General features: G+C 36.7%; 1 protein-coding gene and 1 pseudogene across 1 annotated transcript in view; both read right to left on the bottom strand.

Moving 5' to 3' along the window:
- LOC144229739 (uncharacterized) overlaps window positions 1–3,530 on the bottom strand; it is a 51,839-nt gene extending 48,309 nt beyond the window's left edge. The window contains exon 1 of the mRNA XM_077761826.1: window positions 3,468–3,530. Within this exon, the coding sequence (XP_077617952.1) occupies window positions 3,468–3,530 (63 nt within the window). The remainder of the gene's footprint in view (window positions 1–3,467) is intronic.
- A 10,707-nt stretch (window positions 3,531–14,237) lies between these two features.
- LOC144229746 (large ribosomal subunit protein eL31 pseudogene) lies at window positions 14,238–14,599 on the bottom strand (annotated as a pseudogene).
- Between the last annotated feature and the right edge of the window lie 2,098 nt (window positions 14,600–16,697).

Raw genomic sequence — 16,697 nt, 5'->3', positions numbered from 1 at the left:
GTCTGACCGACAGGACCTAGTTGCCATGTCTATACCTCAACTGCAGTGGGGTGGGGGCAAGAAGGACTCAACACAGAGATCTTACTTTGCTCCCTTCAAAAGGTGATAAATGCCCCCCCAAATACAAAAAGAGGGTTGCAATAGTGCATAGACAAAATTGTGGATGCCAGCAAAAGAAACATTTCAAATTCTAGCATCTTTGAGAATACCCATTATAATTTGGTAGACAGTGTTCCTGTAAAAGTCCTGATGATTCCCTGTTGATGATTGCCTGTTGTCTTGTGTTTCTTAACATTATCTTCTTTCACTCTCATTTATGCCCTGGTTTATAAAATAAACTATAGAGGCAACCTACTTACAATGGATAACATCATTTCACATACTAGGAGTATATATTTTCAATTCATTACTATGTTTATATAGAATTTTGTTTATCTCAGATTGAGTTTATCTATAGCATGGTATATTATCCTGGCAATATCCCATGGTGTAGCCAGAGCAGGTCTTAACAGCTCGTTTTTTATAAGGAAAAATATCTGTTACTTGACTAGGGTATGTCAGTGCTCATCTCTGCATAGCAGACAGAGCTCTAGACCCTGCACCTTCTGATTATTCTAACCAATGGTATCAAACATGCCACCTCCACAGTTATTAAAGCAGAATATCATCTCTAATTCATGAGGGCTGTCGAAGAAAGACAGAGTGAAGATGGCTGGAAAAGTAGAAGGAGGAGTTGTCATATCTTGTGCTCTGAGCCAGACCTTCTTTTTTTGTGGTGGGGAGGGAGGATAGAGATGCCTGTCCATGCTTGGGTGTGGTGGATGCGCTCTTTCAATTGTCCAGGCTGGTTGGGACCTGTTAGCTTGAAGTGGACAAACTGCCTATCTTTTTACCTATGGGACTGTAATCCCTGATTTGAAAATGCTTGGAAGGTACTGTTCTAAGCAATTGAGCAGAGGTACTCTACTCTACTCAAAAGACATTTCTCACTTGTTTAGCCATTCAACACCTAGTTATTAAGCATTCTGATGGTCCCCGTGTGGTGCCAGATAAGACAACTAAAAGGATGAAAAGACTCAACTCCTGCCTCTGGCTAGTTTGTTGTCTGTCCACTTAGAAGGGGCTCTTAGCCAGATTTGGCTGCAACCGATACATGGGAGGCTTTTCAGAGCAGATGACTTTTAATTCTAAAGTTGAAGGAGTTTTTCAGGCAAAGGGGCAGCAAGTGAAAAGGAGACTGCATTCAGGTTAGAATGAGTAGCTGTGCAAAGGCTGGGCACACCTGGAGGCATCCTTCTTTATAAGATTTGCAGAAACTTCAATACAGCCGAGGGTAGGACCTAGAGACCATGCAAGGAAGGGCCAAATCAGGCATGTGTTTTTTGGACCATGAAGAGTCTTCCATGCTAAAGCCGCAATTTCTAATCCTATAGTAATATGTAGAAAAATAGAATTTTTTTAGTAGCACCTGGATGGCTCAGTTGGTTAAGCTTCTTACTCTTGATTTTGGCTCAAGTCATGATCTGACAGTTTGTTAGATAAAGCCCCACACCAGGCTCTGTGCTGACAATACAGAACCTGTTTGGGATTCTTTCTCTCCTTCTTTCTCTATTCCTTCCCAGGCAAGTCTCCCCCCCCCGCAAAATAAATTTTAAAAAGAAAAATATAATTTTTCTATTCTGTTTTTAGTAACATTGATGATAATTTTCTGTTGACTGAAATAGCTCTAATGAGGATACATATCATATCTATTAAGCTTTGGCTTTGTGGTAACCAATGCCATAAGTACTTGATAGATATTCAATAACTGAACCCTCAACAACCATGTACAACCCATATTGCAAATGAGGAAATTAAGACATAGACATCTTGCCTTAGGTTGTGTAGAGCTGGATTTTGAGCCCATGTAGTCTATTTTCCAAATCTTTGCTCTTAAAGACAATGCTATACCTTGGTTACAAAATTACATTGAAGAGATCTCCATCATGAGATATGTTTACTCTAGAAGTTCATGTGAATGTTGTTTTGAATTATTTAGAATCACAGGAAATGGAGAAACATAACTTACACTTCAGAATCATCAGGGTTGCTAGTATTACAATAAACTTATCTAATTAGAAAGCATATCTCCTTGTCCCTAAAAGGATTATTTCCCTTAAAGCATCTAACCATTCTGAGCTTTGGTTTTTCATCTAAAAAACTGAGACAATAATATATTGTTGTCAAATGAGATGATTTGAAGACAAGTAACAGGGGCATAGATTAGAATGTGACACTACAAGGTAAAAGCATTTGCAACAATCTGATAACATAAGAAGATGGGACTTCTGAGATTTATTTATAAATGAGTGGAGAATATGTTACCTTCTCAACCACTGTGTCATTTAGTTTCAAGTTTATTCATTTTTTGCTTTTTTAAAAATTTATTTAATAAACTTGCTTTGAGATAGCTACTTTGTGTCTACCTTTGTCCTGAGTATTAGAGACACAAAGGGGAACATGGAGAAGTCCCTTTTCTCAGGGGTCTTTCAGTCTTGTGGAAGAGTCAGACACAGTCATACTTAAGAATTAAAATGCAATATGCAAGATATACTCACAATGGAATGTATGAGTTAAGGAGAGCCCCAGGTAAGGGAACCTAACCCAACCCAACCTAGAGCTTCCAGAGAAGAATTCATAGTAAAGGTGAAGCCTCCAGATATTGCCAGAATAAGTATCAGGAAAATGTTAGTTAAAACAAGATAGAATCGGTTACTATAAGACCAAGATGTAGTCTTTCCCCTCTGCTAATGCACTCCATTGACTAGGTAAATTGGGGAGCCAGCTCTATTTCTTATTTTTTTTCTCCCATTGGCCATATTCTCCAGATCCATTTCTATAACATCTAAAAGCTTGATCAGGTTTAGTCTGGAATCACAGAAGGACCTGTGTACTTTCTACAAGGCTGTCTTTCTGCTGATCATTATCCCAAATATATGGCTCTTCATTAGTTCCCAATAGTCAATGCAAAGACATTCACAACCCTGAATGGCTATACAAAGTCCATCACGAACGTTCTCCGAGTTTCCCCAAATCATCCTTTGAAAGCTATTGTTGGACATATGTTGGAATAGATGATTTTCCTTAAGCTAGCATTTTCCCATCCAAATGTTCCTCTAGAGGGTTTGTAGCCCAGTGAGGCTCCTAAGAGAGCACTTGTGTTTGGTTTGTTATCAAAAATACTATCTTAGAAACACATGCAAACAATTGGAAAAGAGATTGTAATAATATCTTCTCATCCAGAGTGTTGTGGAGGTCCTGGCATTGTATAGTATTTCCAAGAAGGATATTATGGTCATAAAAATGCACAGTTATCTATAAATAGGCCACTATACATTGAGAAGAGATATTTTGAGTAAATTCCCATTTCACTATTTCCACTCTGTAGCTCATTATTTCTCAAGTTCCAGTTGCTTTCTGACACTCACCTCGAATTCTTTCGAAAGGTTCTCTGTGGTTCTCCAAAACTTCCAAACGAATTCAGTCTCCATGCTTGGTTTATCCTTGGAATTCCAAATTGCCCTTCTGAAGCTCCGTTTTCCTTTCTTTAAGTCTCAAATCTCTTCTTTGTTCCATCACAAGGCATTATCTCTGTTCCTTGTGACCTGGTTTTATGATGATGTCCTTGGTTTTTGGGTTTCTTTATGGAGAAGGCTTTGCACTCTTCATCCCTCAGGTAAGGTGAAGCTGGGTTTTGGAAACCAACAGACTCCAAATCTCAGAAGTTACAAATAAGAAAAGTGCCTTTTGTTCCAGTGCTGCTCTACAGATTAGCTGGGGATTCTCTGTGACTCTGGTTGACAGTGAAGCCACTAGGTGGAATCTTGGCAATTGCATAGGCCGAGGGAAAGTGAGCTCTGGAGAGTCCTGTACCAGCACCTGTATGCTTTATTCATAAGAGGCATGTGTCTTTGTGCTTTCAGCTAATTGGCTACTACTAGACCCATGATCCCTCCAACCACAATGAAACAAGGAAGTGCAGCCCTATTTGTGCCTGGAAAGTGATGAACAATAAATATTTGGTAAACTGCACTAATGAAAACCACAGAGCCCATCAGACGTAGATTTGATTGGGGGCTTTGCCACTAACTAATGATATATGTTAGTCTGGCAAGTGGCTTAGTTACTAAGCTGTTCCATGTCTCAGCTTCCTGTTCTGCAGAAAAGGGGAGTTTTTATTCCCCAATGGCTTCTGGCAATCAGTCATTGACTACAAAGTTCATCTCATTTGCTGTTGTCCTTTGGTCCTAAAGAGTAACACGAGATTGTCTTATTTCCCCCTTAAAAATATAAGCTTGCTCTCTTGAATTATGCTCCTCTATCATTAAATGAACATTAGGTGGAAATAGTTTACTGTCCAAATTGTCAACAGAACTGGAAAATGAAACTTTGTTCTATGATCTTTGTTCATTAAGGGAAGAAAGAAGAATTAGAAGGGGCATGGGTTGAATATTCGGGAATATCAGAAACTCATCTTTTAGTCTCAGAAAAAAATTGTCTCACAAATATCTCATAAAATGTCCCTTGCAATTAAATTTTTTGAAAGAGTGTTTTATTTAGTTAATTATTCTCAATGAAGTATCTGTGTATGTGTCAGTGAATAGTGTTGGTGTTGGGTACTATGGATATGGTAATCATGTTCCAATCTCTGCTTGGTCATTTTTAATAGACACCTTAGTTGCGTCTGTGGCTGAAGAACAGATTTATGCACTGTTTGTTTCAGATCGATGAGCATTACAAGCAATCAGGGTGAAGAGTTACAAAGCCCAGTGTTTTCCTTCCTTAGGCATAAAACAGTCAGTCAGCTTTAAGTCAGAACAGGGTAAATTATTCATTTTAATATTGTTGATTTAGGCCCGCCTAAAGATATGGCCTTGCCGACCTACAATAAAACTGGCATGATTCAATATTTCTTCCATCCCGAATCTTTCTGCAGTTATTCAGGCTTTTGTGTGCCACCGGCTCAATAATTTTGTATGCATCAAAAGAATAGGCTGGGTCATAAATAGCCGTCATTAGTTGAAGCTGCTTTCACACTTAGTTTGCAATTTCCCATCTCCATAATTTAGACAATGTGTACTCTGTAACCAGATGTGAAATTTTATTATACTTCATGGGACTACTTAATATGGAGCTTTAATTTTAAATATATTATGGTGCTCTCTGGACTAGTACTGTCTAGCCATCTCTGAGCTGCATATTAAAATATTTTCAACTGCAGGTGAGATTAGTGCACTCCAATATTAGTGTATACTGGATCATGTCCAGTTAATCATATTCCTTAGACCAAGATGATTTTGACCTAGTTATTTATTAGAGTGTTGACCCAATTTGGACAATGAGGCAAGGGTATTATCATGCATTTTTTTCTTCCCCACTTGTAGTCAGAATTGAATTAATGGTCCTCCATGAAAGGGACCATCATGGTGTTGTAGAAAATTCGAAACTGGGAGAAGTTATGGGATCAGTCTTTAATTCTCAGCTGGATTTCCTCATGGTCTCTTTATGAATGCTTCATAAGCTATTCACACCCCCCTTTAGCTTCCCAAACTCCTCAGGCCATTATGTCTTTGCTGTGCTGTTTCCTCTGCTAAGAATGGCTGTCTCCGTATTCTCTTCTAACTAAACAAGTTGTCAAGTTTGCAAAACTCAGCTCCAACAATAACCCTCCCAGAAAGCCTTTCCCAGAACCTGCAATGTCCCAAGTCCATGTTCTAATAGCTCAGCAGACAGCACCTATCAACAATTTGTCTGATCTGCTGCAATGCTAGATCTTAGAGACAACAGGTCTTTGAATTATTCAACTCTACAGCGAGGCCCTGGCCATGGCATGGACTTAATAAATACTTGTTGAATGAATGAATATTTGTTGAATTAATGGATGGATATCATAGAATTGTGACTTTAAGTACTATAATTATAGGAAATAATTGCCAGCACATACAGAATATTTCCTATATGCTAGGCCCTGTCCTTTGCAGTATATGTTGCAACTCATTCAAAGTGTAAAAATTCCTATGAAATAGATACTATTGCTACCCCATTTCACAGATGAGGAAACTGAGAAACTGAGGAACTGAAAAGAGAAATAATTTACCCAATGTCACACAGCAAGTTAGTGTTGAGTTAAGCACTCACATCTAGTCTAGCTCTAGAATTAGTAAATAAAACCACAACCTGGTTACTCCTCATATTGTACATTTTTTTCTTTTAATTAAATGTTTCTTCATTTATTTTGAGAGAGAGAGAGAAAAATAGAGTGAGAGCATGTAAATGGGGGAGGGACAGAGAGAGGGAGAGAGGGGACTCCAAGCAGGCTCTGTAGCATAAGTGTGGAGCTTGATGCAGGGCTTGAACCCATGCACCATGAGATCATGACGTGAGCTGAAATCAAGAGTCAGACACTCAACTAACTGAGCCACCCCTGTGTCCCCATGGTATACATTTCTATTGGTCAATGAAAAAACAAACTGAAAACAAAGCTCTTCCTTCCTGTGCTTGCTTATTCCTAATGGCTGCTCTTTTCAGCTCATGTAGAAAATAAAGCAGGAACATGTTTCTGTATTTATTGTAGCTTTAGTAATTTCAACTTGTAAATTTGCTTTGAAAGCCCTAGTGTTTAAATATTAATCAAAGCTATGGAACCTTCCAAGCAAGTGCTGTCAGAGAAAGATCAACATTAGTTAGATTTTTACTTGCTGACAAGTTAAAAATAAGCTTATAGTAGCTTTCCTACCTCCTGGAAAGATGTTGGCTTCTAAGCCTATTGTGGGAAATTTCAAAAGAAAATTTTGGCATTCAACTTTAAAGCCAATAAATAAAAACCATGATTGTTTTCAAATACTAGCAATTTCCCTTGTGTTTAGATAAATGTACTTAATGGATACAACTCAGTACATCTCTATAGTGATTTTCCTAGTAGTATCATTTTATCTTCTGTTTTTGAGGCTCTCACTATATTATGAAATTTATGGCCAAAAAAGCTTTATTAAATTGGGGAAAATTTAAATTTTTCACATTGGTTAAAGAAATACCTTTAAACATGCAAATACACAGTGATACACTTGTGCTTTTTCCCCCAAATAATAACAGGATTTAGAAACATGTTATTTCCATAAACAGGATTTATTCCATGTTATTTTGTAGCTCACTTTACCGGTTACAACATTCAGAGTATGTCATTTGACTTTGGATCAGTTACTTATACTGTCTTTTACTCCTTTTCTTATCTGTAAAATAGGTAATCATATGAATTACTTTATGAAATTAAAATGTGTAGAACAGTGCCCATGAGGAGAAAAAGTTCAATAGATTCTTCTATTGTTATTATTGGCTTCAGGCAAAGTGATTGTATAAATGTACAAGCATTGGAAGAATGGCAAACATCTTTTAATATGTCAGATTATCTTTTTTGATTATAGGTGTGGATTGGTCTGCCTGACTGCTATACGGAATAATAGAAGGTGACTTAAATAACAGAAATGTATTTTCTCACAGTTCTGGAGGCTGAAGTACAAGATCAATCAAGGTGGCATCAGTGCTGGGTTCTAGTGTGACTTCTCTTCCTGGTTTTTAGACGGCCACCCTTTTGCTGTGTCCTCATATGGTCTTTTTCCTGTGTGGGCATACTTCTGGTGTCCCTGTTCTTATAAGGACATCAGATCCATGGGATTAGGACCCCATCCTTATGACCTAACTTTAATTACCTCGTTAAAGTCATTATCTTTAAAAACAGTCACATTAAAGGGTTAAAACTTCAATATTTTTAAATTTAAATTTAAAACTTAATTTTGAGGGAGATATGATTCAATTCATAACAAGGTAGACCAGCATTTGGAGATAATAATACAAGTCTAAGAAGTCTAAGCCTGAAACCCTTTATATGAGGTCTTGGCCAGATTACCCTCTACTCATCCCACTGTAGCTTTTTAAGAGGTCATCGCCTTGCCATTAAAAAAACATTTATTTTAGAGAGAGAGGGTGTGTAAGCAGGGGAATGGAGTAGAGGGAGAAAGAGAGAATCTTAAGCTGAGCACGGAACCCATGGGCTTGATCTCACTACCCCAAGATCATGACCTCACCTGAAATCAGTGGTGGAACACTTAACCGACTGAGCCACCCAGGCACCCCTCATTGCCATTTTAAATAAATGACTTCACAACCAGTTCAGAGTGCCACTCATTAATATGCCTTCCTGCTGCTAGCACTGCATTAACCAGAGGCTTCCATGGTATTTTCTGTAGATTTTATTTTATGTTATAAACTTACCTATCTTGTCTTATCTTCTCTATGGTGGTGGGGAGCTCCATTAGTACTTAACACCAGAAACTAAAGGGAATGGGGAACAGTGAAACATTTTTCTGAGCGCCATCAGCTTCAAGCATGTCAAGAATGATGTTGAAATGGTTTTGCCACCACTGGAATGGTTGTAGGGCCACACATCATTTGGGTAAGTGTGAAATAACTAAGGTTTCAGAAATAATGGAATGATACAATAGGCTCTTCTTCTAACAAACTTAATCTCACCCACAATGACAATAAATAATATTTGCATAATGAATACATTTATAATTGAGAATGAAGAGTCTCTGATCAAAAAGCAGTAATGACTAATTTCACATTGTACAGAATAATCCTTTTGTCAGTAAAAACCTAACTCCCAGCCTTATATTCCCATCATGCTGTTTATGATAACTGTCCAGAATTCTGTTTAGTTATGATGCCAATTTGTTATTTCATGTAATATTAACAACTCATCACATAAAATGAATAGTGGGCTACTTTTCTTAAAGTCTGCAAGTAAATACTGAATTATGGTTTACACCTTATAGTAATTCACTTAAAAAAATTCCATTTCCTTTCTCAAGTCTGCCAATATTCAAAATAACTTCCATCATCTCTGTGTGTTTGTGTAAACCTCATATGAAACCATCATTTCATTTTCTTTAATATGACTAGACATTCCACCTAAAAAAAAACTACTGTTATGGTCTAGATAAACCACATAATCTATTGGCCTTCGTAGGATCTTACCACTAGTTCTGCAGGCAAGTTAGACTAAAGAGTAATTATTTGTTATTTATCAAAAGTCCCTGATGGGTCACATTTTCATAAATACTGAAAAAGAACTCTCTTGAAATAATATTTTTTGGTCAATATTGTAAAAATAAAATAAAGACAGGCAAAATGAAACTATAGTTAATAGTGGACAAATGTTACTACATAGAAATCTAATTACTACTAATACAGTGCTTGAACATTATTATTAGTTGCTGGTTATTAACAGAGCTTATAGCCAGGCTTTTTACAACATGCATCCTTTGGTCTTCCTTCTTTTCCCAAATTTGAAAGACTCAAGTAAGTAGCAGAGAAGTAGCTCCAGAAAGATCTTCAGCCAGCACACTTCTGGCAGCTGAGTTTTCTGGCTCAGCCCTGGAGAAACTGAGCCTACATTTATTTCCAAGAACAGATGAGTAGGCCCATGGGAGAAGGAATTGAGTGTAAAAAAATTCAAGCAAGTGCAAGCATGAATCTGGGCAAGTGAGACTTTGGTCTTTCACTGTGGAGTCCTTTCCTTGTTCTCTTTCACTCACATTTAAATAATAACGATAAACCCAGCAGGAACTGTGAACTTCCTTGATTATTGGTAATGTGTTTCCTGGTCTCCGGTGCCCTTCAGTACCTCTACCCATAATTGGGTCTTTGTTCCAGCCTCAGCCTTATAGTTCCTTTTTCCAAGAAATCACTCACCTTCCCAGCATTTGGAATCACTGTTTTATGACACAATAGATGGAAAATAATGCATATGCTTTATGATCCTTGACTAAAGAAAAAAAGAGAGAGGGAGAGAAATGACCACGAAGGAGGATTGTCTGGCTTTGGAAAGTCATAGCCAGTTGGCAATTGTTAGAGAATGACTCAGCTGTCTGGGTCTACCTTTCAGACAAGTTTAGGTAAACTGGAGACGAAACAACACTGAAGCCTATTCACATATAGGCATGCCTGGATCAGCCAAGCAGCATCAGTACCTAGGAAGGGCAAAGATCTACGGTTGTGTTGGGCAAATCTTACTTTTTACCATTTGAAATACCACGATTTTAAACTTCCCATGGAAACCTAGACTGTCCAATTATATTCAAGTATATAAGAATGAATAACTAAAATGCACTTCTTTTAACTTCATATTTCTTAACACTATGTGTTTATTTATTACTAAATGCCTGAAATGTTACAGGTAGGAAGTGAGGCATCTAATGATGATTTAAGAACATTTATATTCATTTTGGAGATGAGCAAGTAGAATTCCAGGAACAGTGAGTGGCTTTCTTTAAGTCATACTGCTTTTTTATGCTAGAAGTGATACTAGTCTTAGTATCTTTTGTTACTTAGCATTCCCCCCACCTCATTTTGACTGTAGATTTTTCAATAATCAAAAACATTGGTTACCTTGCATGTTTTGGATACCATTTTTACACGTCCACTGTCTGAGATTGAGATTAATACATGCTGTGATAACAAGAAAGAAGAATGAAAGCTGATTGGGTCTTGGACAACAGCACTGAGCCTTGAGCCAGCCCTGGAAAAACTGATCTCCAGGCTCCTGTCATGCATGACAATTACATGCCCTTATTGTTAACAAAAGTCAATATATTGGCATTTTCTTACTTTTAACGAAAAGTTTCTAACTGCTAGAATAAAATGGCAAAGATAACATAATGATAAGAGGAGGCAAAACAAACAAATAAAAAAGCCTTCCCAAAAGAAACACATGCATGCTGAACATATTCCAGTCAGTGGGCCCCAGGTGTGAGGAGGCTCCGTTTTGGGTTTATACAATAAATTCTTACAATTTATAGCAGAAACACGAGGGGACTCATTATAAAATCGTTCACTTTATAATATCGTGTCAGGTATAGGCATTGTTAAACTGTGATCGAGGCTCCATGGTGGAGGTGTTATGGACTGCAGGTTCTCTCAATGAGAATGTATAACTCAAGTTGAGCCCAGGAGAGTGACATGTGATATGTGATACATTTCTAACTTCCCGCTATGCAAGGAGTGTGCAAGACTTAATTCCATTTCATTTTCCATATCAGGAACAGTTTGTAGGCATTTTTTTTCCAAGGATATCAGCATCATCTCATAAATATTAGATCTGCCCCATAAACAACTTTTATAGAATGCAAAATAAGATGTGACACTATATGCAAACCCATCGACTGCCACTAACAAAAGCTAAAATTTATTAAGCACTTAATATTTTTCAAGTACTATGTTAAGTGCTTTTTGTGTAGTGTGTGTGTGTGCATGTGTGAGTATGAGACTTGGAGTGGTGAAATCACTGGCCTAATACCATTGAACCAGTAAGCAGAATTCGGCCAGGATTTGAGTATGGAGGGGGTGATTTAACTTCTCTGCTCTGTCAATTATAATGATTGTATCACTCAAAATCATTTTAATCATTTTTGTATTACTTGTACATCAAACCAATAGTTTCTGTGATGATAGGTAGTTGTATATTTTTGTGTAGTATTGCTAGAACTTGATGACCTAGGGTATCATATAATTGAAAGAAGATAGCAAATACCTTAGTTGCGATTGATATGAGAGACAGGATGATTCGAATTCGAGTTAGGGCCCTGACATGATGCAGGTGAGTTTTTGCCCTGTTATCTTCATATGCTACCATGAATACCGGTGCAAGGTTGGGGAAAATGGACAAGGAATTAAGAAGAGAAGCCAAGTTGGTTCTTCTCCTTGGCATCTGGCATGTCACCTCCAAACATCTGGTCATGTGGGAGGTAGAACAAATTAAATATTTAGAATTCAATAAAGCAGTGTTTAAATGTCATTCTACCATCTTCTAGCTCTTGGATTCCTTATCTACAAAACTATGAAAATAATGCCTATTTCATAGTGTCACTGAGGAGAGTCACATATATTTGTGTATTTATTTATCAACCAAACTGCTTGGCAGAGAGATGATGGTAAACACAGTTATAGCTATTATATATGGATATTGATATAAATATAGATATAGTATGTATTAATAGTACATACATAAATTATTATATATCTAAATAACATATGCTATAATAATACAATGGCTTTCTATTAGATATTAGTAGTAACTATTACCTTGCTAACTACTAGTTTATTGCCTCACTTTGACTTTCAAATCTCACTTGTAGGTTTTGCCTCTTAATGACTCCTCTAGGAGGTAATTCTTTTTCTTCCTTCATTTTCAGCTAAGGGAATTTATCAACTGTATCATCATTGTTTGAATTGAAAAACAAATATATTTTAATCAAAGTGCTTCTAAACTCAACCAATTCATGTCTCTAACCTACTACTATTCTCCCTTAAACGTTACTGTTTCTTTTCTCAAATTATGACTAAGAGAAAATGCTATGATATTTATATAAAGCTGTGGCTTACAGTTCCAATAAAGAAATTATTCAAACCCTTCTAACTTTCCTGGTTACTACAAGTGACATAGGGTAACACTGGTTAGGTAGATTTGGGTTTAAGATAATGTACTTATACTACCCGGCTTTTACCCAAAGAATAATAAAAAAAAAAAAGACTAATTTGAAGAGATATAAGCACCATTATGTTTATTGCAGAAATATTTACAAGAGCCAAAAATTAGAAGCAGTCCAAATGTCCATTGATAACTGAATGCATAAGATGATGTGGTATAAATATACATAAATGTGTTATATACACACGTACATATATACATGTAATATATATATGTAAGTATGTATAATGGAATATTATTCAAGCATAAAGAAGAATGAAATTTTGTCATTTGTAACAATATGGATGGACTTGAGAGTATAATGCTAAGAAAATAAGTCAGTCAAAGAAAGCAAAATACCATGATTTCACTCATACGTGGAATTTAAGAAACAAAGCAAACAAAGGGAGAAAAAAGAGAGAGACAAACCAAGAAACAGACTCTATGGAGAACAAACAGATGGTTACCAGAGGGGAGGTGAGTAGGGTATGAGTGAGATAGGTGAAGGGGGTTAAGAGTACCCTTATCTTGATGAGCACTGAGTAATGTACAGAATTGTTGAATCACGGTATCATACACATGAAACTAACATAATATTGTATGTTAACTTAAATACTGGGTGGAAAATAAAATAAAATAAAATAAAAAATAAAAAAAGAAGTACTCAAAGCCCTGATATCTAGAGTAACCAATAAATTCAACTCTTTCTTCTATAGAAAAAAAATATATATATAACAAAAGTGTATATGCTTATAGAAATATGGCTAGACCAAATGATAGCTTAAGGGAACTTCTGCCTTGAAATCCACAATTTTAATCAATTTAGATGACTGTTCATGGTTCATGATGATCCCTCTCTCATTAGATGTCTGGACAATTAAATAAGACAGCACATAGGTAGGGGTGCCTGGGTGGCTCAGTCAGTTAAGCGGCCGACTTCGGCTCAGGTCATGATCTCNACATAGGTAGCATGTAGCATAGAACCTAGTATACAGTAGATGGTATTATATGCGAGCAATTACTAATATTGTTTTCTCTGTTATAGAACTACACATAAAGCTTTATAAACCCTAATGATATGTGATGGATGCATTAATACAGAATCTTTTCCTTCTGTAGCAGTTAAGAAGCTGTCTTTCCCAGCTTCATATCCATCCATCTATATTTTGCTCTGTAATTTCTGGAACAACCCCACTTCTCCTTTGCCAGCTGGCTTTTGTTAGGCTTTGCCAACAGGGGGCCCAAGACAGATGCTGGAAAGTAAGAGGAGGAAAAAGGGGCACGTTCATAATCTGTTGTTCTTACCAGGGCCACTCTTGAAGTTCCTCTTTCCACTGGCATTGACGGTAGGTTCCAATAGCTATTTTACAGTTTTTTTTTTCCACATCCCAGAAACAATCTCTTTGTGCCTTTCAGCTCTATCATAACCAGCTAATCTTGTTTCTGACTTCAGAAAGTCCATTCTCCTAATTTTTGATGTGCCAGCACCAACCAACCAAGGTCTCTCTGCAGAGCTCTGGGTCTTAACTCCATAGAACCCTCGCCTCTAAGCTTCTAGATTTTAATAATACCATCCTCTTTCATTTGTTTCCAGAATTCTAGAGATGACAGTTGCTCCTCCCGNTTTTTTTTTTTTTTTTTTTGGAGTGTAATACTTTTATTTGATAATCAGGGATTAGTTCTCAACCACATTAATGGTCTGTAGATTTTTGAAAGGTGTGACAGGTACATAGATAATCAACATATAGAGCTTGTTTGGTGAATCTTCATCCTCATTATGTACTGCACATGGATATGGTAGAGAACATTCCTTTTCCCTTTGGCCCAGACAGATCTGTTGAGCCTGGTGTCAATGCGCACATCTGGAGTTCCCATTTCCTTCATAGCAAATATCCAGATCTCTGTGAGTGCCTGAGGGGCAACACTTCTTGAAATCCACTCATGAATGAGCTCGTGAATGTTGATGGTGTGTTCTCTGGTTACTACCACATTGATGGCAGAACTGCCCTTCTCGTTACCCTTCTCTGTGGGAGCCATTCTGCCAGCCTGGGTTGGAAGGGAAGAGTAATTGCTTTTATAAATCCATAATGTCTTCCTTTTGTCTTTCATTGCTGTAATATTTGGTTGACAATTATTTATAACAAATCCTTGTGTTAAGATAACTAGTGGTTGTTTATTTGTTTGTTTGTTTTCTCTTGACAGGGCCCTGTCTGATAAACTATCCTATGTCCTGCCCAGGGCATGATACCCTGATAGAAAATACTGTGTGGGTTAGTGAAGTCTTTTACTATGTGCAAACCAATTCTAGATGGTGCTCTGTAGGGTTCCAGAAGCTCAAAGTACTTAAAAATTACATGTTTTTCTAGTAATTGTAAAATTCTCATCTTAAGATCTGATAAATTCTCTACCAGTTAGAACCTTTCAATATAAAGAAAAGTTCTCTTGGGTTTATATTACCCAAGAACACTTTGGGTAGGGGAAAGCCATGCTATATAACTTAAAATTTGTCAAGAAAATAAAAGTGGTGGGATTTTTTTCTAGAAAAAAAATCACCCAAAGTTTAATATGTAATTTCTAAATGAATTTGTGGACTATTAGTGATGTGGGGTCATTTCTGTTGTATTTGTAACTTATCTTTCTTTCCCATTCCACACTCCTCCCCATTTAATCTGTAGTCATAATCTTTTTTCTTCTTAAACACATACCTGCTATGGGGCCTTGTGTTGTTAGAAACTAAAGACTTAATGCTAATTGGGCAACTGCAAGAAAAGTAATACTTTTGGCATTACAAGTAAAAGCATAGAAAATGTTGGAAAACATTGGGAAGGGGAAAATGAGCCAAAATCTCCCCATTTTGAGAATGACTGGTCTCAATACAATCAAATAGGCTTCTCTTCTCATAAAAGTCAAATAAAAATGTAAAACATAAGAGTTTAAGGCTACCCTATGCGGTACACTAATTAGTTCATATTTGAATAGCTTTCGTATGGAATTAGTCTAACAACCCCAGATAAATCTCACAAGCTGAGTCACCAGTAAGATTGAAATGGGCTCTTTGTGTGTCATGACTAAAAGTAAATTAGGGATAGACTGGAGATTTCCACTTAAATTGATCAGTTTGAGATGTGAATCTAATGTGATAAATATTTGAAAAACATTTAAAACTAAATCTAATGGAAAATACCACTTTTTAAAAGGCAATGAGAGCTGTAATACCAAAGTAATACTTTCGTTAAAAAAAAAAAGCAGATTTGCACTTAGGGGGAAACCTACTAAAGTATATTTGTGATGGAAAACAGGGATTCTTTCTCATGTGATATCCCAATTTTAATTGAGTAGAGTCAAACAAATTAATTAGACAACTACATGGCAGAGTATGTGAAGTCACATTCTGTACTTTCTATGGATACGAAATTATTATTATTTGGGTGCTTTATGAGTACCTTCATGGAGTGCTTGAAATTACTAGTTAGATTAATGATTTGGCCTTCCAAGCTATTTACCCATTTCTTAAACTGATTAATACAGTTGTATGTTTCCTAGTATAGATTAGATATTTACTGAGGTTCTTACGATTACCCTATTTTTAATTAATTAGATTTTGTGAGATAAACAGCACAGTCCAGTAAACATAAAGAAGTTTTGGATCACGGTCTGGGTTCAAGTCTTGTTTCACTCAAAATAAAGTACATGGCAGAATTATTGGGGATCTCAAGTGAGATAATTATCTAGAATATAATCTTCATGAGCACAGAGATCTTTGCCCACAGTCTAACACAAGAGCCTAGAACGATGCCTGGCACATAGCAGGGCTTGACAAATAGTTAAAACGGAATGAATATATAATGACTGTAAAACTACAGTGTAAAATCTAAAAAAGTCTATGCAAATATTATTGTCTCCTAATATACTATGATGGAGAATCTGTTATTGAGTGCCACTGAAGCAAGATAGATAATTTCCACCCTTTCTTACAAAATAAATCCTACCTTGGTTTTGAATCCTGATAGGGTATAAGGAAGAATGTGTTGAGGTGCACACAGTGCTTTGCCTAACTAAATCACAATAAAGTACAGACAGGTAACCGTGTGTGTGTGTGTGTGTGTGTGTGTGTGTGTGTGTTTGCCCATGTCTC

Source organism: Crocuta crocuta, unplaced genomic scaffold (assembly GCF_008692635.1).
Source record: "Crocuta crocuta isolate KB4526 unplaced genomic scaffold, BGI_CrCroc_1.0 scaffold264, whole genome shotgun sequence".
NCBI lineage: Eukaryota > Metazoa > Chordata > Mammalia > Carnivora > Hyaenidae > Crocuta > Crocuta crocuta.
Note: the sequence above shows the minus strand (reverse complement) of the source record. Positions and strands in the feature narration are given on the sequence as shown.